At 39.5% G+C, this 23,852-nt stretch overlaps 2 protein-coding genes and 1 long non-coding RNA gene across 6 annotated transcripts; 1 reads left to right on the forward strand and 2 right to left on the reverse strand.

Moving 5' to 3' along the window:
• Positions 1-150: 150 nt before the first annotated feature.
• On the reverse strand, positions 151-15,353 carry ehhadh (enoyl-CoA, hydratase/3-hydroxyacyl CoA dehydrogenase). Of its 4 annotated transcripts, none has more exons than XM_042494146.2 (8): positions 15,214-15,353; positions 13,376-13,454; positions 12,594-12,697; positions 11,520-11,689; positions 10,613-10,724; positions 9,206-9,310; positions 2,771-3,112; positions 151-2,371 (listed from the first exon to the last, which is right to left on the reverse strand). In XM_042494146.2, exons 2-8 carry the CDS (start codon positions 13,447-13,449, stop codon positions 1,119-1,121), a joined length of 2,160 nt encoding a protein of 719 aa, XP_042350080.2. In that variant the 5' UTR covers positions 13,450-13,454; positions 15,214-15,353; the 3' UTR covers positions 151-1,118. The 4 variants fall into 4 exon arrangements, with proteins under 4 accessions (XP_042350080.2, XP_042350081.2, XP_042350079.2 ...); XM_042494147.2 differs by lacking the exon at positions 15,214-15,353 and adding an exon at positions 13,546-13,751; XM_042494145.2 differs by lacking the exon at positions 15,214-15,353 and having other exon boundaries at positions 13,376-13,539.
• Positions 15,256-23,421, forward strand: tmem41aa (transmembrane protein 41aa). Its single transcript, XM_042494148.2, has 5 exons — positions 15,256-15,532; positions 17,138-17,288; positions 17,858-18,019; positions 19,831-19,969; positions 21,815-23,421. The coding sequence occupies exons 1-5, from the start codon at positions 15,375-15,377 to the stop codon at positions 22,033-22,035; spliced, it is 831 nt and encodes a 276-aa protein (XP_042350082.1). The 5' UTR covers positions 15,256-15,374; the 3' UTR covers positions 22,036-23,421.
• On the reverse strand, positions 18,518-20,746 carry LOC148188497 (uncharacterized). Its single transcript, XR_015777628.1, has 3 exons — positions 20,541-20,746; positions 19,054-19,293; positions 18,518-18,820 (listed from the first exon to the last, which is right to left on the reverse strand). It is a non-coding gene; the product is annotated as an uncharacterized LOC148188497 (long non-coding RNA).
• Positions 23,422-23,852: the final 431 nt, after the last annotated feature.

Genomic DNA, 23,852 nt, shown 5'->3' on the forward strand with positions numbered 1-23,852 from the left:
ATTAAATGAGATGCCATAAAGCAGTTACCTGAAAAGTTGGAATAACAAGAGTTGGAATAACAAACTAAACAAAAGCTTAAGTTGATAAAAGTATTAATTACAAAAAAGTCAATACATAAGCATATAACGGATTATTATTGAGGTATCAGATAATATGTGCAGATATCTTTATTCAGTAAAAAGTTATTAAACAAGATTCATCAATAACAAAATTTAAAAAAGCCTTATATAGGACAATCAGTGAAATCTTTTCTTTATAGCGTTCTATTACTTTGACTGCCCCCCATTTACATACACAAGAGAATGACAGGAAAAATGTTAGAAATATTAGAAATGACACAATACAATCAATATATTGTAACTTGAATCAACATATTTGGTACAGAGTCAACAAAAACTCTAAAAGCTTTTCAAAGATTTAAGGTTGTCGCATAGACAGCCCCAGGGATGATGTTTTTTCTTTATGCCAACCCCGAAGCGTCACCCTGGTTTCCTCGTCAAAAAGCCTATGGGACTTTACCTTTAATTTTGGATTATTGTAGAAAGTAAGCTCTGTGGTCAACAAACATTTAGGATTTTTACAAGATTTATTTAACAAGATAATCTTCACTAAGGAACACCACATTTAGGATTTTTGAAGCCTAAATGCAGTCGCCACTAGCTTAGCCATCGCTGCGAGTCTGTAATGATGTGTTCTGCATGATGATGTTCTGTAGTTTCAGTTGGCTAGCTGTTAGCAACCATCTTTTTTAAGACACATAGAAGCTTCAAAGTTCAAGAGTGGGGTATTTACTGATGTATTTATGTCGTAGAACAAAACGTGGAAGTCTCTTAAGCTAGTGTTAACCACAGACCTCATTAAAGGCTTCTAACCAAAAACCCACTGACCTTGGCTCTAACTCCTGTAAAGGTTTTAGGACTCATTACTGGGGTTCTCTATTGAATGGCATGGCATTGTATGCATGTTTACCTAATTAACTGGTAAATCAGTGTAGGCCCACAGTCAGGGATATTATGATGATCAGCATTATTGTAAAGCTCAATGCACAGTTCATTTGGTGTGAATCACAGTATAAGATCCTCAATAATAAAGTGATTAAAGCTGGTTTGTTTCAGATTTAAAGCTGGCTGTGGAGTTTCTTGATGACTTCCCTCCACTTGTGGACAGGTGGGCTGCCGCTGGCCACCAGCCTCCTGAGGAGGGTACAGGGCTGCAGGGAGGGTATGTCACGGTGAGCCTGGTGGTAGTGTTCCAGCCTCTCCAGGACCTTTACCAGCCCCACCATGCTGGCATAGAACATGGGACCTCCGCGGTGCCTGGGCCAGCCGTAGCCGAACACGTAGATGACATCGATGTCTTCCGGTCCTGCAGCTATTCCATCCTCCAGAATGCGGAAGCCTTCGTTGATCAGGGCGTAGAGGCAGCGCTCCAGTACCTCCTGGTGGTCTATGCTGCGTGCCACCAGGCCGTGCCGGGCTCGGTACACCTCCAGAAAACTGTGCAGCCAGGGGTCAGACTTGGCAACACGACCGCCAGGTTTGTCATATGAGTACCAACCCCGCCCTGTTTTTTGGCCAAACCGACCCTGCTCACATAGCAGATCTCCCAGGGGGCTGTACCTGCAGCCTTGTCGGATTCTTGCTGATGGCCCTGATGTCATGCCAGGCAGTACCAGCCCATCTTCCTTCCTGACTTTCCAGCCCACGTCGAGCCCAGAGAGGTCTGAAACTCTGAATACACCCATGGGAAAACCAAACTCCTCCAGCGCTCTGTCTACCAACTCAGGTGTAGCTCCCTCTTCCAACAGGAAGAAAGCTTGGTTGATGTAAGGCTTCAGCATGCGGTTACCCACAAAGCCCCGACAGTTGCCAACTGCCACACTGGCTTTGCCCATTTTCTTTCCCAATTGCATGGCAGTGGCTATGATTTGAGGAGAGGACCGTGGGCCATACACCACCTCCAGCAGCTTCATGACATGAGCTGGGGCAAAGAAGTGCATCCCGACCACCAGCTCTGGGTTGTTGGTTTCAGAGGCCAGCTGGTCCACATCTAGTGAAGATGTGTTGGTGCAAAGGAAAGTGCCGGGTTTACAAACAGCAGAGAGCTGCCGGAAGACTTTCTTCTTCAGGGCCATATCTTCAAACACAGCCTCAATGACCAGGTCGACGTCTGCCACAGCCTCAATGTTCTGGCTATATCTAATCCGATTAAGCTCAGGAGCCACCCCACGTCTCTTGGCTACTCGCGCTAACATGCCAGCTACTTCCTGCTTTGCTGCCATCAACTGCTTCTCCTGGGTCTCCACAGCAACCACAGACAACCCCGTCTGAGCGAGGGCCACTGTTATGCCTTTCCCCATGGTGCCAAGACCTTTGTAGACAAAATCACATGGTGACAAAAGAAATATTAACCACTCACACACATCACAGACATTTCTGACCAGGAAAATGACAGTAAATACAAGAGTAAAGAAAAAAAAATTGTGCTCTCTACACAATCCTAGACTGTAAATAGTTTTAGCCTAGGAGCATTAAGTTTTTCCAAAGCTTGCAATTTTAATGCACAAGCTGCTGAGCTTCCCATATCCAGATTGTCATACATCCAATCCTCCCTGCAGGGAAGAGAGAGTTCATCCATCTACATTCAGCCGAACTGTAAATGAGGGCTTCGTTTCCATAGGCAACGTGAATTTGGAGATGCCACATAGATAGCTTGATGAGTTGATGGGCTTATTTAAAGCCCAGACAAATAGAAATTAAAAGCTCATACCAAGGACAGCTGCTTTATGTATGGGCCTGGGCTTGCTTGTATCCCAGCGGGCTCCACTGGGAATCGTCCACCTGCCAACGGCTCTCTGAGCAAAGAAGAAGTACTGCAGGGCGCGGGCCTGACCGGAGGTGAAGAGAGTGGCCATCAGCTCTTTCTCTCGCTCCATGCCCTGAGCGTACGGCAGGGTTGCAGCTGCCCGCACCGCCTGGACACATGCAATTGGTGCTATAGCTCCACGGGCACTCTGACGCACCTGCTGCATCACCTCCTCAAAAAGAGCATCCATATCAGACGGGCGTGGACACGGATAAGTGCTGATACGACGGGCATCCATTGATTGACCTAAAACAGAAACATGGAAGAAACATGAGTCCTGAGGCCTGGTCCAAAAAGCAAGTTTATCAAATAAGCCAGGCTTATTTCAGTGTCTGACTCATTTTCTGATGATTTGGCATGATAAACCAAATTCACCATAGTTTATGCTCAGTTACTATGGCAACTTATGCGAGAAAACTAACCTTGTACAGGTCAGGCTAAGCCCCAGTTGATGCTTAACCAGAGTTCCACTGCGCAGAGTAGTGAATGATTTTATCACTGACCTCCTGGCATGCTGCCTCATCAGACTGCCTTTATTAACCACTATCAGTTAAAAAGAAATTGTTTATAGAAAATCAGCTTAAATAACTAGTACATTAAATACATAATATAACAACAACCTTGAATTACCACCTTATACCTGCTAAATGGAAGTTTGTGCCAAAGTTAAAAAAATCCCTCATGGTGTTCTTGAGATATTACGTTCAAAAGAGTGAGACAGTCAAGGTCACAATGACCTTGACCTTTCATCTATGGTGTATGATACTTAATGTGTAAGCTTAAGCTACATAAAATATGTTTTAGTCTAAATTACACTAACAGAATGATGATAGCTAAATAAATAGTAAACTGGACAATTGCAAACAATTTAATTAACCAAATCTGTAATATCAAAATCCATATGCCTCTATCCTGTATTTCCCTAAAAGAAATCCACGTTTATAAATGTGTTTATGTATGTGTTTATGTATTGGTTCATACGTTGTAACCGTTTAGGCCTGTGTTTCTTGGTTGAGGTGTCTTGCAGAGCGTGGAAGAAAACGATCAAAAACTCATAGCAACACTACAATTTCCACAACACTCGTCATCTACTCTGACATTAACTTTACCAAGTCTAGTTGTACAGCTACTAACTTATCATACATGAGCAAAATAGAGGTCACATGCAACCACACATGACGCCAAAATTGAGGAGCAAAACGAAACAGAAGCTCAGCAATACTCTTGGGGTGTATGGATCTGGGGTGATATTGTGTGTTAATTGTAGTTTGATTGATTATGTGTGTGGCCGTGTTATGTCTCAAATGTCCAAGACAACTGCTCTCTCCTAACCATTGCTGTTTTCCATGATGCTATAATTTGTTCTGTGTCTGACCTCTCAGGTTGCTGAAGAGTAGCGAGCACAGAACCTGTTTCAGATCAGTCTGATTGCCTGAACTTGAATTGACCTTTGTGGAACCACTTTAGCCCTGTCTGATTTGTTAAGTTCATTCATGACCTTTTTATTTAAAAGTCTGACTTTTGCTCAATCAATGAAAAAAGTATTCTGAAATAACACTGATATACATGTAATCCTGCATAATTTTATTTTCTAAACTGAAAAGCGCTTCCTAGTTTCCTTTAGTACTGCCTTTTTTCCCCACTTGCACCAATTTGCCATCTAGTGCTCAGTCAAGATATAATTGGCCACTCAATCACTGGATATTCCACTAGCTTCTAAGAGCAGAGTGATTTGACAGACCATTCCCAGCATAATTGGAGGGACTCCAGTGCCACAGTTCATCTTTAATAACACCGATCTGAAAACGAAATGAAAAGTAACAATTTTGTTCTGGACAAAATGTAGTAAATTTCTGAGAAGCAAAATTCTGAGAGCAAAGGGTGGGAAATTTAATTTTTCTGATTCTCAGTCTTGTGAGCAACGCTACAACTACTGGAGCAATTTTCCAAGTGAAACTACATGAGAAGATTTAATATTAGGGCCTAAAAACTTTACAACACAAGACTTCCTGTCTGTGGTGATTAAATCCTCCAAACTATGAGAGTGAGGAAGAAGGCCACTCTACTAAAACCTTGTTAAAAGCATCTTAATTCCCATTCCTGTCTCCTTTGACATGATTACATGAGACAGTAGTCAGAATCCTTCACAGCTCCACTGAATTACACTCAGCCGTGGGTCTGGGCCAGAAACTGGGTCACCATGGCAAAGCTTAAAGGGACAGCAGCTGTATCTGATCTGTTATCTGCACTTAGTCCAATAACTAAATATTTTCTCTAATAAAGTCAGTATCATTGTATCGCAGAGGAAGAATGGACAGTGAAGGTCATTTCAGGTCAGTTAAAAGTATAATTTGAATTGTCAGTGAGGTGCTCTGTGTGGTGGTGCAATGTGAGTCCAATGTACTTTAGGAGGGCATTATTGCAGCGGTTAATCTGTAAATGGTTGAGCTGTGTCGATGGATTTGTTGTGCAGTGAGTGGAAAGCCTGGTCGTCCTGACAGATGTAGTGGGCAGATGTTGCAACTACTGGGGTAAAAAAGTTAATCTCGTCACCAGCAGGGACTTGAATCTGTGCATGTGTGGGATGTGCGTCTGAGCCCACACGTGCATCAATTTTAGTGCATAAACTGCTTTTTGCCTAAATATACACCCATACACCATGTGTACTGTAGTCTATTTTATATCTGTTCTGCACTGGCTGACTCACCAGCTGCAGATCGCAATGTCACAAACATTCATATGTTTTGTTTGTAAATTTAGACACACATTTCCTGTCTTCACGTAACACCGCTGCTAATCAACTCAAGACTGGAGTATCGGTCAAAGTCTCTGCAGATTTCCTCCGTATCTCCTCAAATCTCCCATCTTGTATGCTGTTGGCTTCTCTGTCTGACTCACTCTAAGCCTCAGCTTTACTAACAACACTCACTTTCTCACCCACTCAAAGTCATCTTGGCAGTCTTGTGCCGAGAAAAAAAAAAGCATTTGTAAAAAAGCACAAGACTGCAATCATCTTTTGATTGTGAAATGTTGTTTTACTGTTGACATTTTGCACAGATGAAGTGAGAATGTTTGCTAAAGGCGCAACATTCGGCACAAACTAACAGGTTTCATACTAACTTAAATGTCTTAAGTGAGCTGTCATTGCCAAGTACACGAGCAACAGTTGGAGATGACATCTCTGAAGCAAGTAACTGGCTACCTACAGTATAGTCGTGAAAACATCTTTTCATGTTCTTCACATGCAGAAGAACCAACGGCTGTTGTAAAACCAAGGCTCTGCCAAAACAAGAAAGAACAAAATCCACCTTCCCCTCATGCAGTCTGACAATGCCAACACAAAAATCCACACACCAGAGTGGGTGGTATGTGTATTAGGTCACAATGGTCCAGCACATAACGTCCCAACAAACCACCAACTTGCTGTTTTTACACTTGGGCTTTTGTACAAACAAGACTTAATGTGTTAATTTAAGAGCATTAGAGGTGCTGATAGGCAGCTGTGGACACAGCCAACCAGAGTGTTTCCCACTGCTTTAAGTCTTTATGCTAAGCTAAACTAAGTAAGGGATAATGCCCAATGAGTTGGCCATTATCAGGAATTAACGGACCATGGGGAGGCCAGAACTATTCTCTGAGGAGTCCATTAATTCCTGATTATGCCCACCTCACCAGGCATTATCCCACTCATCACAATCACTGCCAAAGAAAAAAAATTAAGACCAATCATCTGTATTTTCATTCATTTTGCAATCAAAATCTAAAGTTTTCCACAAGCCATAACTCAGTTTCCAAGGTAACACCTGAGGGTTTACTAACACCTTGTACAATCATTACAATCCCATAAAATTTTAATGCAGTGAACATCTTATTCACAGTAAATAAAACGAATCTTAGATATGATTTCACAATGGGAAATCTTTCCAGTTTCCTCAGTTTATAAACCCCTTTGACTCACCTACAAGCCAGAGAGTGGGGCTGAAAATGTTTATCAAAATCACAATATGGCCTAGGCACAATATTTGTTAAGGGCACAATGTGTGTCAAAATACCATTTAAAATGTTATAGTTTGGTGCTGCAGAGATGGCCTACAAATTATACTCTACAGATTTAAGAAAACATTTTTTGTTTGTACCAAATAAATCACCATATTTGGGCGAAAGGCTGGCACTGTAGAGGAGCAAGGGGTGGATCTGACAGAGAAGCCGAGAACACCATTTCAACAGTGGTGTATGCCTTTGGTGCACTGAGTAGGCGGACTCAACACACCATTTGACGGGTATCGTAGCTGGCAGATCTGCCGGATCCGCTGCTTAATTTGAGCAATGACAGCGGTGTATACATTACCACTACCACGTGTCCAATGCCAACACAAACAGGTCAAAAGAGATTGATAAAACAGCCAACTGTTGTTCTGGCTTAGATAAAATCCTATTGTGAAGATCACTGTCCATGTAGGCAATTATTTGTCAACTAGAAAAGCTATCGTGGCTTTTGTCTTGTAGACCGCCATTGCCGTTTGTTTTGTCAGTTGACAGTTGCGCGGTTGCTGCCGCTGGTTGACAGATCACGCTCTATTTAAAAAGCTACCTCTGCCGTTACGTGCTGTGTGGTGCACCGGCGTACAGAAATGGAGCGCAGCCAGTGTGACAGATAGCCTGTCACTCCAGGAACATCGGCTTTAAATATGCGCAACTTAGGGCATTAATGAATGTGAGTTATGAAAAAAAACAGCTGTAATGTATATTGAAATTAACTATAGAGACCAAAACCATTATTTGTACCAGGCTGTAAATATGTTTATTATTGGTGTAATGTTGAGTATTTTAACATCGGGGTCTTCAGGAATTTACTCTGTTTTGAGCCAGCCTCAAGTGGACATTTGATGAACTGCAGTTTTTTGCACTTTTGCATTGGCTTCATTTTTCAGTCTTGGTGGTCAAAATAAAATTTTAAATTAAATATTGTCATGCTGCAAAATGTCCTGGCTTTAACATCATACTCTCCAGACTTAAGAAAACATATTTGTTTGGTACAACAAAAGACACACCCTAAAGTTTTTCAGTGAACATGAGAATAATTATGTAAAAATTACCATTCCATCTGATATCGCAAATCATATCCCAATCGCAATATCAGTCAAAAATAATCCCACTTACATATTTTTTCAAAATTGTTCCAACCAACCAGAAAGCTAACTTTGCGCTGGCAAGATTCAGTGAAGTAGCAAATTGGAATTGGAACTGAAGAGCGAATGTGATGTAAGATGATCTCTGATGTGATAAAAAGTAACAGTAAGTTCAGAGGAGCAGCGTACTTCTTCAGCTTTTGTGTTATAGTGGTGTTATGTGGTGTTCACAAGATGAGGCACTGACGAACTACACTCAGTGCTGGAAATAAATTGAGGCTTTGACGGCATCCCTGTTGCTATGGTTACTCATATTAGATAAAGACTGACAAACACATTAGTTTAAAATGGTAAACTACTCAGTAGGTGTCCATTATCAGGATTTAATGGACATAAGTTCCAAACCCTGGCATATCTTCCCCCTCTCTCTTCCACCATCCCTCAATGCAGCTGTCCTATTAATAAAGGCAAAAATAATAATTTAAAAAAAATCTAAAACAAAAAACAAACAAAAACGAATCTCACAAAATGTCTAAGTATTCCTCTCAAATCCAATAATAAAAATATATGTGGAATATAAGGCTGCTATTGATTTTTTTTAAGATAAAATCCTCTGCACAAGAGCAGCAGTGGAGAATGTATAATAGTGTCAGAAAAATGCACAATAAGTTCATCTTAAATTCCTGAAATTCCATTTCAGATGAGCCTACTAGTGTTGTCTTTCAGTATTATAACGGAGCATGTAGCACGTCTGAACGGGTTACCCTTTACAGCGACTGAGAAATCTGTAAACTGTAGGGACATGGCACACTTAAGCAATCCATTCAGTGGGTAAATGAGTCTGATTCACGTGCATAGAGAAATCCTCATCCTCTTGAACTGGTGAAGGCCCATTATTAATATTCTAGGAAAGTTTGTCCCTTTTCGCCCTTCTGAATAATAGAGCAAAAGCAGTGAAGACATCAGAGCACATCTGACAGAGCCATGCAACATTTATGGCTTCTGTGGTGGAGGATCTGCCTGCCGTGTTTTCTGCTTCCTTTGACTTCCACAAACCTACACGTCGACACTTCTTCATGTCGGACTTGCCCAAAATAACTGCTCTGGGAGGAATTTATCTTCCTTTCACCAAGTCCATTTTTAAACCAGAGAAGAGTGAGTGGATTTTACACCAGTGGAGACCTTGTACTATCTGTTTCCTGTGCCTCACCTGAAACACTCAGGGCAAACTTCACAGCTGCGTCCACAGTGTTGTGATCAGTAACCTGATCCACAATGCCAAGTTGCAGAGCCTCAGCAGCGGTCACATGGCGGCCTGTGGGAGACATGAAGGGCATCAAAAGTCTATCTGGCAGACATATGACATTTCAGTGATTAGATAAGGAATGGTGCTGTTCAGGCATTCAGTATAACTGCAAAATTCCCTGTTAGATTCTGATATTATATATAAAAATTGCCCAAAATAAGTATTTAAAAAAGACAAAGATGAAAGATGTAGAATTACAGTTTGCTTAAATTAATTCATTAAGAAATTGTTATAACAGAGCAGTGAAACACATATAGAGGGCTTCTCTGACTGAGCATTGTAAAACTGAACACATACTGACCTCTGCTGGTCGTCAGAGTTAACTACCAGCCTCTACGTGAGTGGTTTGCAACCTTTTCTCTTAAGGAACCCCTTTTCTAACATCCCTGATAAAATACCATATATTATGGATATTTCCTACATTATTCAATGCATAACAATAATGGTACACAACAACTAATAAACTGTACAATTAACCCAAACAGTGAATGCACAAACTACAGTAGGGATTCACATGAATTTTACAAATAATATTTCTTCATCATCAGAGATTATTTTTCCTGATATTATTAGTGACTTTAATAACTTCCTCTGTCTGTATTATACAATTTTATCTATTTCTTTTAAATCACACATATTCAATAGGTTTCTTTTTTTGGAAAATTCAGTGATTTTCTTCTCCCTGGTGCTTGACCATTGTTCTGCTAGCTCTTTAGTTGTTTTAACTTCATACTTTTTTAATGCATGATGCGTCTGTTAAGCAGAGAGCGAGGGATCTGTGAATATAGTTTATGTTCAGGTCTTCACTATCAGTTTTTTTTTTTTTTTAAGTCTGTACCTTGAATTTTAATCTGAATGTATAAAATGAATTCATTTACTTTGCTTCACAGAAATGAAGGTAATCCTGAGACAAAGGCCCACTGTATATATTTTTTAAAAAGTTGTCTTACACCCCTTAAAAATCAAGAAGGCCTCAAAAACCCTTTAGAAGCTTTGATGACCCCTAGTGGGGCCGGGACACCCAGTGCTCTGCATACGAGCTGCTGCACTTTTGTATACGTACAATCAACAGCTCTGCCAAGTCCATGTTTATAATTAACTTTCATATCTATGACATGCAGGGACATCTGCATGCTGTGTGAACTTTGAATCACAAACAAAAAAACAAAAAATGTGTGTGCTCAAGCAGAACACTGTGCCAGACCAAAATTTCATATATAATGATACTTCCTGGTTTGGTACTTTAATAACTGTCTAAACTTCTGTTATCAACTCTGTAATAGTCAGGCATGGTTAACCCCTCTTTGCTACCTGTAGTGATGAGGTTTAATGCAGCCGGGACCCCGATGAGCCTCGGCAGACGCTGGCTTCCCCCTGCAGCTGGCAGCAGACCCAGTGTCACCTCTGGAAGCCCCAGTCTGGCCTGAAAGGAGACAAAGACACAATGTTTGATGAATGAAAGGAATTGAGAAGTAGGGGGACTTCATTATTTTCACAAAGACAACTTTAGTAAATACCTTTCGTGAATTATTACATGGCTTCGGGGATTGAAAATTCTTTAATTTCACAAAACCATCTCAATGTAGTGTTTTACTTAACTGACCTCCCAAAAGTGAACTGGTCCTACTCTCAGGAAGAAATTTGTTAATTTTTAACAGAAGGGACGTGAGGACACGTCTCATTTTTACCATGTGTTCACATGGGAAAAGTTTGCCTTCAGGGCAGGAAAAGCTTTCCAGTATTCTTGCCATTTTAACCTAACCCATATTCCTTTTCCAAACCTAACCAAGAAAGGGCTTTCTGACAGAAAGCCTCGAAAGCATACTTCTCCCAAAAGCCCCATGTTTGTACCTCATTCAACTTGCAATGCTCATCAGAATGGACAGATTTGATTAGTGGAGTAGGATTTAATGCATGGAACCGTGCTTCAAATGTTGTGCCAGTTAAACCAAATTAAAAACCTAAATCTAAATAATATATTAGTTTGAGGTCTGGGTACATAGCAGGAGGGATGGAGAGGGATGGTAGGGAAACAAGGGGGGTGCATTTTGGTCATTTTGCCAACAAGGGGCCATCACCACACCTCACACCCCTTCAGATCGCCTATTACCTACATCTGGTGGCTCTGAAGACAATTCAACAGTCATTCTGTGACAAACAACACCATCAGTTAGACACTGACATGAGAGACAGAGAGAGTTCTGAAGCATCAACTAACTTTAGAGTGTGCGATTCGGTAATGACAGCCAAGTGCCAATTCGAGGCCCCCGCCTAAAGCGCTCCCTTCTATGGCTGCCACCACCGGCTTGTTTACAGCCTCTATGGCGTGGATCATCGGTATTAGAGGAGGTCCGGTCATGTTTGTCCCAAACTCCTTGATGTCAGCCCCTGTCGTAGAAAAAAAATATTGATGACGTTATCGGGGGAGTTGAAACTAAAATACAGAAAATGATCTAATGTATGAAGTGCATTTGGTTCCATAAAAATGTTTGCTGTTGGATGATGTCTCTGAGGGTATCAGCAAACAACAGAAGACTCATATCAATGCTCTTCAACAGTTCTTTTTTATTAAATAACACAACGTAGCACCTTTTATTTTAGAAACACAAGAGCTTTCTGGTGTTTGATGATGTTCTTTTGATCTGCTCTCATCAGGACCATGTGAATGTATTTTTTGAAAGGGAAGGAGCATCTTGGTGGGCAGGTAGTTAAAAATACCTAAAAACGAAACCCTTTCTTCCCTCTATGGTTGCATCCAGGCTGAAATGTATCCCAGGAACCATCATGACATGACAAAAAGTATTTTATTTAGGGTCTACTATTTACTGTGTCCTAAATGGAGCCTAACAGAGGAATATGTCACACAATTATATTCGTATAACTGGAGTGAAAATAAACAATATATCTAGTAATATTATTCAAAGCTATGAAATTTGCCTTTCTTTCACAGTACAGCTTTGTACCATTTGTAGTCAAAAGAAATGCCCTAAAGATTTTTTTTCTGTTAGTAATCATCTGAAAATAACTTGATTAGACTTGATTATTTTAGATTACGACAATCACTGAGGGGAAGAAGGCAAGTGTATGGTAAGGGACCAAACGCAGCCATCGTTTGTAAAAACAATGTCATGGAGGTGTGCCTTTTCAAAAGATTTTCATAAACCTCTGTCAAATCTCTATGCCCACACTGACAATAGTTTACATCTGGAAGTAACAATGGAAATTAACAGTTTGGGGTTGTGTCACCATTGTGAAATCACAGGAAATAGAAAAGGAAATACCATGTCCATACCCCCACAGAAGACTCCATTCTGTCCACAGATGACCACAGACTTCACCTGTGGGTCACTGATTGCTCTCTGCACCGTGTCAACGACGCCCTGCCTCACCGCTGCACTGTATGAAAAAAAGGTGCATGCTTTTGTATGATACTGGAAGAACAATATTGCAGAAGTTTAACCTTTAGCTATTCTGCAAAATGTTGTCACCTAGGCTTAAGATACAACACACACCTTTAAGCCCTGATTTCCCAAAATACTATGCATTATTTTGAATATGAAAAACATTATGTTTTGAAACTTTTTTTGTAAAATTGGGCTGTGGTGACCTAAATAGGGACACAGGGTAGGATCAATCTGCTTGAGAAAACTCCCCAACACACACAAACACACACACACACACACACACACACACACACACACACACACACACACACACAAACACACACACACACACACACACACACACACACAAAGTCCTGCCTTCAGATTTTACTTAAGTAAAAGAGAGTTAAAAAAAGATATAATCAGTAACATATACATAGAGAATTTTATTTTTTTTAGAGAAGATAGCAGCACACGGAATTTCACAAGAAAGAACAAGTAGACTAAAAACACAACAGCAAAAGTTTAAAAAAATCAGCATAACATGCATCAAAGTAATAACAGAATGTATTAAAGTCCCCCTCCGATGAACTCATGGTAAACTCCCACAAGGTAGAGAAAAACAACTTGTGTGAACATTATGGATCACATGGCAGAAAGCACTGTAGCCCTGTTTCTCACTGCAGCTCACCTGAGTGCGTTGACCGGCGGGTTCCTGAGAGTAATCAGCCCAACAGACCCCGAAACACGAGTAAAGTTAGCCATGGCAACTGTCGACCAAACGGTACAAGTTAGCGCACTTCTTTTTAGGTGTGCAGACTGAACTTTGTAACTTCTCTGCAGCTGTCACGACAACATTACCTTTGTCTCACTTTTACCCCATGACGGAAAAAAAAAAATATCCACAGTCTTCTTCGTCGCCTCCTTTTCTAGTGTCAACTGGATAGCAACGACTCTGAGCAGTACCGCCCCCATTTGGCCTGGAGCCGCTCAGAAAACTAAATTGCGTACATTTAGCTTATATTTCCTTATTTAACTAACTTGCTGTTGACTGAACTATCTTAACCCTTTGAAGTCCTCACAAAAAATAAAGCTATAGAAAAAAATTTCTTTGCATTTTTTATGACCTTGGGGCTATAATAATAATAATAATAATAATAATAATTATTATTATTATTATTATTATTATTATTATTATTATTATTGTTATATAATTTATAATTCTTATTTTTTTATTTATTTATTAGATTTTTTTTTTTTTTTCATCATAAGCTACAACATTATGTTTTAAATATAGGCCTCTACCAAACGGTTGAGATGGCTGTTCATGGATATGGTAAAGCAGACAAGAAAAAAAAGATAAATCAAAGTTACAAAGTATTTACTGTTATATTGCTTGTAAGTAAACCAACACATAACATTTTATGATCATGGAATTTGTAATATTACCAATACTAATATTATTTCCACACTTATTTAGGCCTACCATGACGGTACTTTGAAAACATCTCAAAAATGGGAAAAAAAAAAACATACTGATTTAACTTCTTTCACTAAACATATTATGAAATGACATTAAATATGAATAACAGTGAATATTCATCTTTTTTTACTTCATAAAAAATGGAAATTTATTATCTTTGCATCACTACTTTTATCATAAAAAGCCAGCTCAACTGTTTGACAAAACATGATTTTAGACAGCAAAAACAAAAATCATACTTACGATTTTTTTCACCGTATATATAGGCTAATGGATAATATTAAATGCATCACTTAACAACTGTGAATGATGACAAGCAGGGGCGTCGCCAGGAATTCTGGGCCCCATGAAAACATATCTCATTGGGCCCCATCACTACGGCCCAAGCCAACCCTGTACAATTGTTATAACCACACCTGCATTACCCGATGACCCATTAAAAGCAATAAACAACTTTGTTTTACACTCCTGAAAAATGTGAGAGGGGCCTCTGAGAGAGACTCCACATTTTTTCTAGAAAGGAATTCTGAATGTTTGTTCATTAACTCAGACAATTTTAGTTAACTTATTGCAGTCACTACTTAAAGAGAAAAAAATGAAAATAAAAAAAATTATTTTTATTTTCAGGCCCAATAAGGGCCCCCTCCCCACTTGGGCCCTGGGTAGTCAGTCCCACTTTTCCCCCCACTATGACGCCCCTGATGACAAGTTTATATATATCTTAGCAAATAGTTTAATTTCATCAGTTTCGCTTCACTTCCTTTAATTCAAATATAACATAAACCAGTTTAAAATAATTGATAAAAACATGATTTTCACGAGGCACAGGAAGATAGTTGAGAGGTTCGACAACCATCAGGTGTTTATGGGGGTTACTGCTATTTATTTGGTTATCTAATAGCTATTTTTTAGTTTTTCTTCCTCTTTTTTGTAAATAATGTAAAATTGTTGATACTCGATTTAGGAAATGTTCAATTCGAACTGAATCAAATCAAATATTATTTATTATTCCGTCGAGCAGTTTATTAACGGCTGAGTCGATTTACCTCCACAAGATGGCGGTAAGCGGCACCGAGGGTGCTAGCAGCCGTTGGAGCCCAGAGAAGAAGCAGCAGCGGCGGTGGTTGGTTGGCCATTGTTTCTCTCTCCGTGGAGCTCACTGACAACAAGGAGGTGAATCCTCGTCCCGGCTGTTGAAGTGAGGAATATGCGCTCACTTGTGGGACTACTCGCTGTTGTTGTTGCAGCCAGTTTGTACCTGTATTCACTGTCCCTGTACCTTCCCGCGGCACCGCGACGACCAAGTGCCGAGAGAGGACATGAAGAGTCCGAGCAGCCCGCTGACAGCTCCGAGGAGCCCGGCAGGTGACTGACAGTTTAAAGTGCTCCCCGGGATTATGTAAATTTATAACAGTTATAAAGAGAAATTTAATTTACCGTAATTATCACAGACGCTGGTTCATGTTAGCGTCATCCCAGTCTCACCAAGTAACGTTTCCTCCTTCATACACGCTCTCACGCGCACACACACATCACCACTGAAACGTAGCAGAAACAACGTAACTAACTGACATGAATTCAAAATGTCGCGCTGTAACGTACCTACATCGTTTTTAATTTAAATCAATTTTTGTGTGTGAAAACGTGGTAATGTACGTATAGTGTATGAATTCGGTCTTTGTAACGGGGATTTTGAAAAGTGCTGCATAAATAAATATTTATTATTATTTTAAATATCCCCATGAATAAACAGTCACGTATATTTGCTGCTTTACACATTGGCTGCAACTTGCCACGATTTTTAGTATTGATAAATTCGACCATTGACGTTAATCGATTTGTATATAAAATGTCAGAAAAGAATAGAAAAAATGTCCTTTTTAACCCTCAGGTCCTCTTTTAAAAAAAATCACTTTTGTCCTCTTAAGACCCTTTTAGGTCACTGTATCATATTTAAAATATTAAAAATGACTTTTTTTTTTTTTTTTTTTTGGTCATTAACTCCAGTCCTCATTGTGTATAGCAAATGTGAATTCATTTTTATCATTTTAACCATCTAAATGCCAGTTTATTTACATAATGCCACCTTTTTTACACAAAATAATGAATTATTTTCTGTTTGATGAACACAAAGTGTTTTTTTTTTTGTGCAGAGATTATCAGTCTGGGATATGTCAATAATTAGCAACAATACTGATTTTAATTTCCACAGGAGACTCGTTTAATCAAACCAATAATCATGGCTGTTCATTTGACCATGTAGGCTAGTACAGAAAGAGAGGTATGAAATTATAACATTTAAGAAGAATGAAATCTGCACGTTTGGCTCTTCTGCTAAAAAAAACATATTAAAACGATTATTCAATGATCAAAGCAGTTGTTTATTTTCTGTCAATCTACTAATTGGTTAATAGACTTCTTTGCAGAGTTGTAACAGCATGAAACTGCCACCAAAGTATTAAAAAGTGACTGTGAACCCATCGCAAGTTAGGCCAAAGTGATAACTTTAGTCCTCTCATCAGCAGCCAATAACTGAGATTTTTCAGCTTCAAATTGAATAAAACAAGCAAAATTAGTGTTGTTACTGTAAATCATAGTTATTTTGCTCCTGATAAAAATAAATCATTGATTTAATATTAAGTTGATAAAAACTTTTTTTTAAATCAATCTGAATTATTTGAATTTTGCTTAAAAAAACAACAAAAAAAGAAAATACTTAAATTGATTATCAGATAAACTGCTGATATTTCTCCTGGTCTGCTAATAGATTTCTGAACTATCCAACTAGTTTTATCTGTAGTTAAACTATGAGATCTGACCAAATGTCCCAAATACCAGTTCAAAGTACTGAACATTTGATGTATGATTTTCTGTTAACAGATATACTGTGTCAATATTGAGATATTGTTGATAATTGCATCTTTTGTTCATAGTGGATGATGTGACTAACTCGCATGGACGCTCTCGCAGGTTGAAGTTCCCCTCGGACTTGGAGGAGCTGAGGGAACTTGCTGAACTCCTTCAGTTTTATAAGACAGAACACACTGGATATGTCCTGCTACTTTTCTGCAGTGCGTATCTCTACAAGCAGTCCTTTGCCATTCCCGGATCCTCCTTCCTGGTAAAGTAAACCGTTTCAAACGACCTCTGTACTACGCATCTCTTGGATGTGTTCAAATATGACTAAAACTATCAATATCCAAGGGTACACATTTGCAGTATTTCTCCTACATGTTAGACAAAAGAAATGTAACACTGATTTAAATTTGCCAAAAACCTGCCCTATCTGGTGTTTGGAACAGAAATCAGGCGTGCACATAAGACATACTTTTAGAGTGAAACAGCTCTTGTCCTGTGTGTGGTGTGCAGCTTGAGTTTCTTCTGTAGAGGATAAAAATATTCAGCCAGCTCAAACAGCAAAGGGATACCAGACATTCTTTCACGTGTCAGCAATCTTAGATTTTTTATGACATTTTTTTCTTCCCCACTTACATCAGTCAAATCTTCATAACTGTGAGCAGCACAGAGACCACGACCGCACACACCCCCCTTTAAGTGACACCCAATGTCTGTCACTTCAAACCACTGTCAGATCTCAGAGTATCTCTCTACTCTTACAGGAAGAATAGATGTGAGCCAAACGTATTATTGGTGTCTAGTAACCTTCTCCATTTTTTTCCCATTGTGCAGAACATTTTGGCTGGAGCTATATTTGGACCATATCAAGGGCTGCTGCTTGCCTGTTTGCTCACCACTGTGGGCTCCACCATGTGCTACCTCCTGTCCCAAGCCTTCGGGAAGCGTTACATTGTTAACCTCTTCCCAGATAAAGTCTCCCTGCTACAGAGAAAGGTAAATCTGTGACACCGCCTATTATATTTTAGAATTTGTAAAGCACTGATGCACTAACTAACTCTCCTCAATCAACTTTTTTTTTAGATGTGAATTACTTCTGTATAGAGAGAAAAAGATTCACCTCATTGGCCCATATACATAAATCTTAAGGATGCGTGATATGTTTTGGGACAATAATGGAATTTGTATTCATTATTTTGATAATAAAACTATAGCTAGTGAATAGAGCTGATTATACAAAGCATTTTTTAGTGACTGAAATGCCACAGCATCTACACAGCCAATAAACAAAGAAGAAGAGCAAGCACAGCGTGCTAACTAGAGAGCCAAGCATGTCGCCCGTGTGGAGGTTTTTCATAGTTTTAAAGGAACACGACATGATTGTGCCAACGGTCTGATCCCTCTTTTTTGTTGTCATTACGCGGATTAAAAGATGCACTAAAGGGACTGTCCCCAAAGCTGTTGCCCTCTCCTCTACCTGAACTGTTTAACTGCTAGTGATCAGGAAGGTCACCCTGATAGTAAAATATTTAGTGGATGGAGACTAATTTACACTTAAGATCCTGTTTGCAGGACTATATATACACATAACTCAACGGTATGTCGGTCAGGACAAATGAGCAAAGTCTGGGGGATCCAGTCCAATCTTTTAGCTAAGTGCAGTTTTTTTTCTTAAAGTTAGGTTTTATTGTTTTTAATACGTTAAATACACAATAAACATAGAAAGTGTCAGAGAAATTGAAAAAACATTGATGCAGTCAGGATGTCCATCTTCACTCAGGGGCACTAATGGTGTCTCTGTGAAGGGTTATTTTAGTGTAGTTTGACTGGTTATCTGATTAATATAGACATAATTCTTGATTTAAAAAAATGAAAAATCCAACAAAGGCAATTTAGCTTTACAACTCAACATAATCACAGTGTTAACTTTAGCACGAAGAGGAAACTTTCCATTAATCAAACTTAACGATACAGCAAATAATACAAACTACTGAAACTGCTACAAATTCAGTTAGCAAAAGGAAACTTACTGTTCATTCACGCAGATCAAATTTGAGGAATAAGGCATCCATGCGGCCAGCCAGCTCTTTGTTCTCAAAAGGATCTGAAACAAGCGAGCTGACGGCCTTTTAAAGGCTCCGAGGCTCCACCCACCAAGGGAGCAGAGTCAGGTAGAGGAGAGTTAGAGGAGGAGCGCAGCAGTCACAGAGGAGCCCTCTCACCTCCTCCATCACTTTGGAAAACATGGGGGGGGGACGGCAGTGAGCAGCCTGGCAAGAAATGTCCCACAAATAGTAAAAGGTGACAAGAAAAAGAAATGAAAGTGGGAAATTAAAAAAAAAAATGTCCAGAAAACTATTTTCATAACTGTTATATTTATATATTTAAGATTATATTACAGAAAAAATAATAATTTTCAGCACTTTCAGGTCATTTCTTGTTTGTTTTTTCTTATTTTTAGGTAATTTTCATTTTACTAATTTTTGCCACATTTATGGGACATGTCTTATTAAGTTGCGCAGTGTCTTCTCCCCATGTTTTTGCAAAAAAAAAAATCAAACCAACTTGGTCAGGTCTCAAAGGGTTAACCTTCTTTTGTCACTTTAAGTTTTCAGCACTCCCTGTTGATGTGACTGTACCGTGACTTTTAAATGTGAATTACAGTATGTGTGTTGTTGAGCCTGGTCAAAGGAGAATTTCAGTCACTGCTGTGACAGAAACGGGTTACTGTGTGACGTTAAACCCACAACAAAGACACAAAGCACTGTCCCTCTAATAGATTCTCACATCTCGTCTTTGTCTCGCAGGTAGAGGAGAACCAGGACTGTTTGTTCTTCTTTCTGCTTTTCTTGAGGTTCTTTCCCATGACTCCCAACTGGTTTCTGAACATGTCTGCCCCGATTGTCAACATCCCCATCACCTTCTTCTTCTGCTCTGTCTTCATTGGTAAGCACGCAACGACCACCTGATTGACTTGTTAAAAGCTGTCGCTCAACAATGTGACGACACACACAGACATGTATTTTTTGGGCTCCCCCACATAAACAGTTAACACTAAGAGCATTCAAACCTGTAGTTTGGTTCACATGATTTTTGCTCCAGCTTCTGCTCCTGTTCACATTGACTTTTTACAAGTAAACATGAAGTTTTGCAGACTGAAAGGTAACTTGTTGATTGGAGACTTCTGGCGATTGTCATGCTGTATTTTCAGGACCCGACAGAAGTTTCTGCGGCACCTTATCACTTCTTACATTCAAATTTAAGTTTTCTAGCGTCACAAGAGCTCACAAAGAAATGACTGTATTTTTAAGTATTTTTAGACTGTAAATCACCTGCATGCTGCGAGAAATGACAAGCAGATAGAGACAGGACGAAAAGGAGGCATCTTGTACAGGAATTACTCGGGCTGATTACTGCGGGATCACTGTCACAAGCATTTTAATGGACTTAATGAACTAAGTACATGGAGTCAGATCAAGTCAGGAAAAATACCCGCGCTGACATGCAAACATCTTACCTTGGTTGCAGAATATTTAGCATGAGTAGTTCATATACGTAGGTTTATACTGCTCAATAATAAGATTGCCTCCTGGACATATTTTATGATCAGCAGGTAAAGTTATTTGTAGTTTAGCTTTTGAAATCTGCTAAAAGTAACGTGCCAGAACGGCGTTTCTCAAACCTCTCCTCGAGGAACACCAGTCCTGCATGTTTGGATCTCTCCCTGCTGCGACACAGCTGATTCAAATGATCGGCTCCTCATGAACTCCTGAAGCAGCTTGATGACAGGCTGATCATCTGAATCAGCTGTGTCGCAGCAGGGAGAGATCCAAACATGCAGGACTGGTGTTCCTCGAGCAGGGGTTTTAGAAACGCTGTGCTGTAGATGATCGGTTTGTTTTCACACCACAAGCAAACTGCACCAGAGTCCTCGGTGAAGCGGACTGAGAGCCACATCATCAAGTGGTCTTGGTTTGGTTGTTTGGTCCACAGCAGGACTCAACTGACAGCTTTTACACCAGCCAAGATGAACTGTATTAACCAGGCACACAGACCTGAGTTTGTTGCCAAAGCACCCTAAAAGAAAAAGGACTTCAATAAACAACTAAAATAAGAAATTACTCAAAAATTAGCAAGAAAAAAAGTACAAGAAAATGATCTGAAAATAAGTAAAAACAAAACCCACAAAAAATGAAAACAAACGAAAGAAAACAAGGCAAACATGATTTGGAAAATGTGCTTAAAGTTTATAATTATTTGTAATTATGAATATAGTTTTACACTAGCTCCTTTCTTTTTGCCCTTGATATTTTTCCTAGCTTTTCTAAAAATAATTTTCTAAATGTACTAATTTCCTGCAATTTGTGGACATTTTCTGAACAAGTTGTTCATTGCCTTTTTTTCTCGTGTTTTTGAAAGAAATTGCCCCAATTTGCTCAGAGTTCAAAGGTTTGAATATCTGTGAAAGGTGCCTGAAAGCACCATAAGAAAAGTAATGCCCCCCTAGGTTTCAAAAGGTTAATAAATGTACCGGTTGTTAATTTTAGGCTGTTGCATGCAGATTAATATGACCAACCATATCCATCCCTCTGTCTAATTGTTATTTTTAATGTGTGACTTAATTTGTTATTGAGTCTCAAAGCGATAGTTGACGCTTCAGATTGTAGATTGTCACACGTTTTTATTAAATGCCTTCAGCTTTAAAGTGTTTATCGAGCATTTCTCTCAACGCTGCAAATACAGCTTCACGTAATGTCTCACGACAGTCTTGCTCTTGATCTGTTTCCACAGGCCTTCTGCCGTACAACTTCATCTGCGTTCAGACGGGCGTTATGCTGTCTGAGGTGTCGTCACTGGATGACTTGTTCTCCTGGGAGAGGCTGCTGCAGCTGCTGGCCATCGCTTGCGTTGCTCTGGTGCCCGGCGCCCTTATCCGCCGCTTCAGTCAGAAGCGCCTCAAACTGGACATGCCATCGCAGAACGGGCTCTTCACAGATAAGAAGGTCCAGTGATTTGTTTCAGGAATTAATTTGTTCCCCGGCGCTTTGATGCCCTCTGCCCTCAAGACTGAATGTATTTAAAAGTGGTGACTCAGAAAAACTTTGCCCGCCCACACACACACACACACACACACACACACACACACACACACACACACACACACACACACACGTAAAGGTTTCTTTTATCTGGAGTGCTTTATTTTTCTGGAGATTGAGAGAAAATTGGCACGGTGGGTGTTTGAAACCAAGTATTTTGTGTAACCAAATGTTGGTGTTTCTGTGCCACAACTGTGAGCACAGCAGGCACAGTTTATGTACATAGATGTTTGAATGTAATCAGTTGGGGAGAGGAAAGAGTTTCCAGGAGACTTTGCTCCTGATTATCGCATACCAAGAGTAGTGTTTCAAGTGCCTGTCATGCTCGACGGACTCTGTTTCAAACTTCTACCTCCAACATGGACTTGTGGAACAGTTAAGGTTAAGGCCTACCCCTGCTTGTTGTTGCTGGTTGTTTTCAGATGATTGTTTTTGGGGGTTTGTTTGCATTATTTACTTTGTAACTTAAATATGAATCATGCATAGAAATAGAATGAATAGAAAGGACATGGAGCTGCTTTCTGTAGTCATTTTACTTGTAAAGAAGAAAATATTGTTACTTGTTATGCTGATAACACACCGTATAGCCAGGCCATTAAGTGTGTCACACTCACAAGTTTGAGAACTCCGTTTTGGCCTATTTTAAGTTATTGTAACAAACTTCGTTCAAATTTGACAGAAACAAAATAAAATTCACCCAAACCATCTTGTTGTTTTGCGAATGTCCGATCTACTCTGAGTCTATTTCTATGGAATGTGATGTTTGCAGCATTATACGACTCGAAGTTGTTTTTTTCCTGTATGACGAACACATTTTGCAATCAGTATAAATTGTAATACAGTATGTGGGGCAATTTCTACTGTTTTTAAACTCTGAACTCAAAGTTTTTCAAATTGTGTAATATTTGAGTTACCAGTTGAATCATGTCATGATTAACGTGACCAGATGTCATGATATCTAATCAGCTGGATTCTTATCTGAGTGAATGTGCAGATGATTCAGCAGTGTGAGGCCTCTGGTAAATCAAGCCTTAATATTGCTTCTTTTTGCTGCCTCTTTTCACGCTCCATGTGTCTTTTGTACTGTACTGCTCCAAAGCTGCACAGTGTTATTTACAGCTCTTTCTTCTTGTGCGTTTAGATGTAAAATGTCACGTCAGCTTTTTGTTTCTTCAAATGTGTAAATTCTTATAACGTGCATTTCTCATGTGTCGGATTACAAATGTGTTGTGACATTTTTTGTTATTTCTGAGGGGAAAAAATAGCTTTATAAAACAAGAGTAAACATGAGAAACAGCATTTCTTTTTTTCAAATATTCTTTATTGCTCAGATCCAGGTTGCTCAGCAATACAGTTCACTCACAACTCAAAACAACAGCATGGCTGGTACCAGAAAGGCATGGATCCATGAGAAGGATTTTAAAAATGGATCATATGTCTGTCCAGCGCACAGTCACCAATTACCTTGAGGTGTTTGGGACCTTTTGGCCCATGGGAAATGTAGGACTTGAGGGTTTGTGACCTACTGAGGAACAAAAGGAATCTCCCAAATGGTGAAATGCAGTTAAGAAATGGATCCATGTAAAACCACTACTGGAAGTCTAGTGCTATATGAAGTGTAGTACATACTGGATCGCCTACAACAGTCTCATGCAATGCTTTGTGTTTTCCCATTAAACAACAAGACAGGACAAAAAACACTGCTGTGGTTCTGCATACATCCAACCAGA

The sequence above is a fragment of the Plectropomus leopardus genome, chromosome 10, assembly GCF_026936395.1.
Source record: "Plectropomus leopardus strain MGB_pleo_1.0 chromosome 10, ASM2693639v1, whole genome shotgun sequence".
NCBI classification, from domain to species: Eukaryota; Metazoa; Chordata; class Actinopteri; order Perciformes; family Serranidae; genus Plectropomus; species Plectropomus leopardus.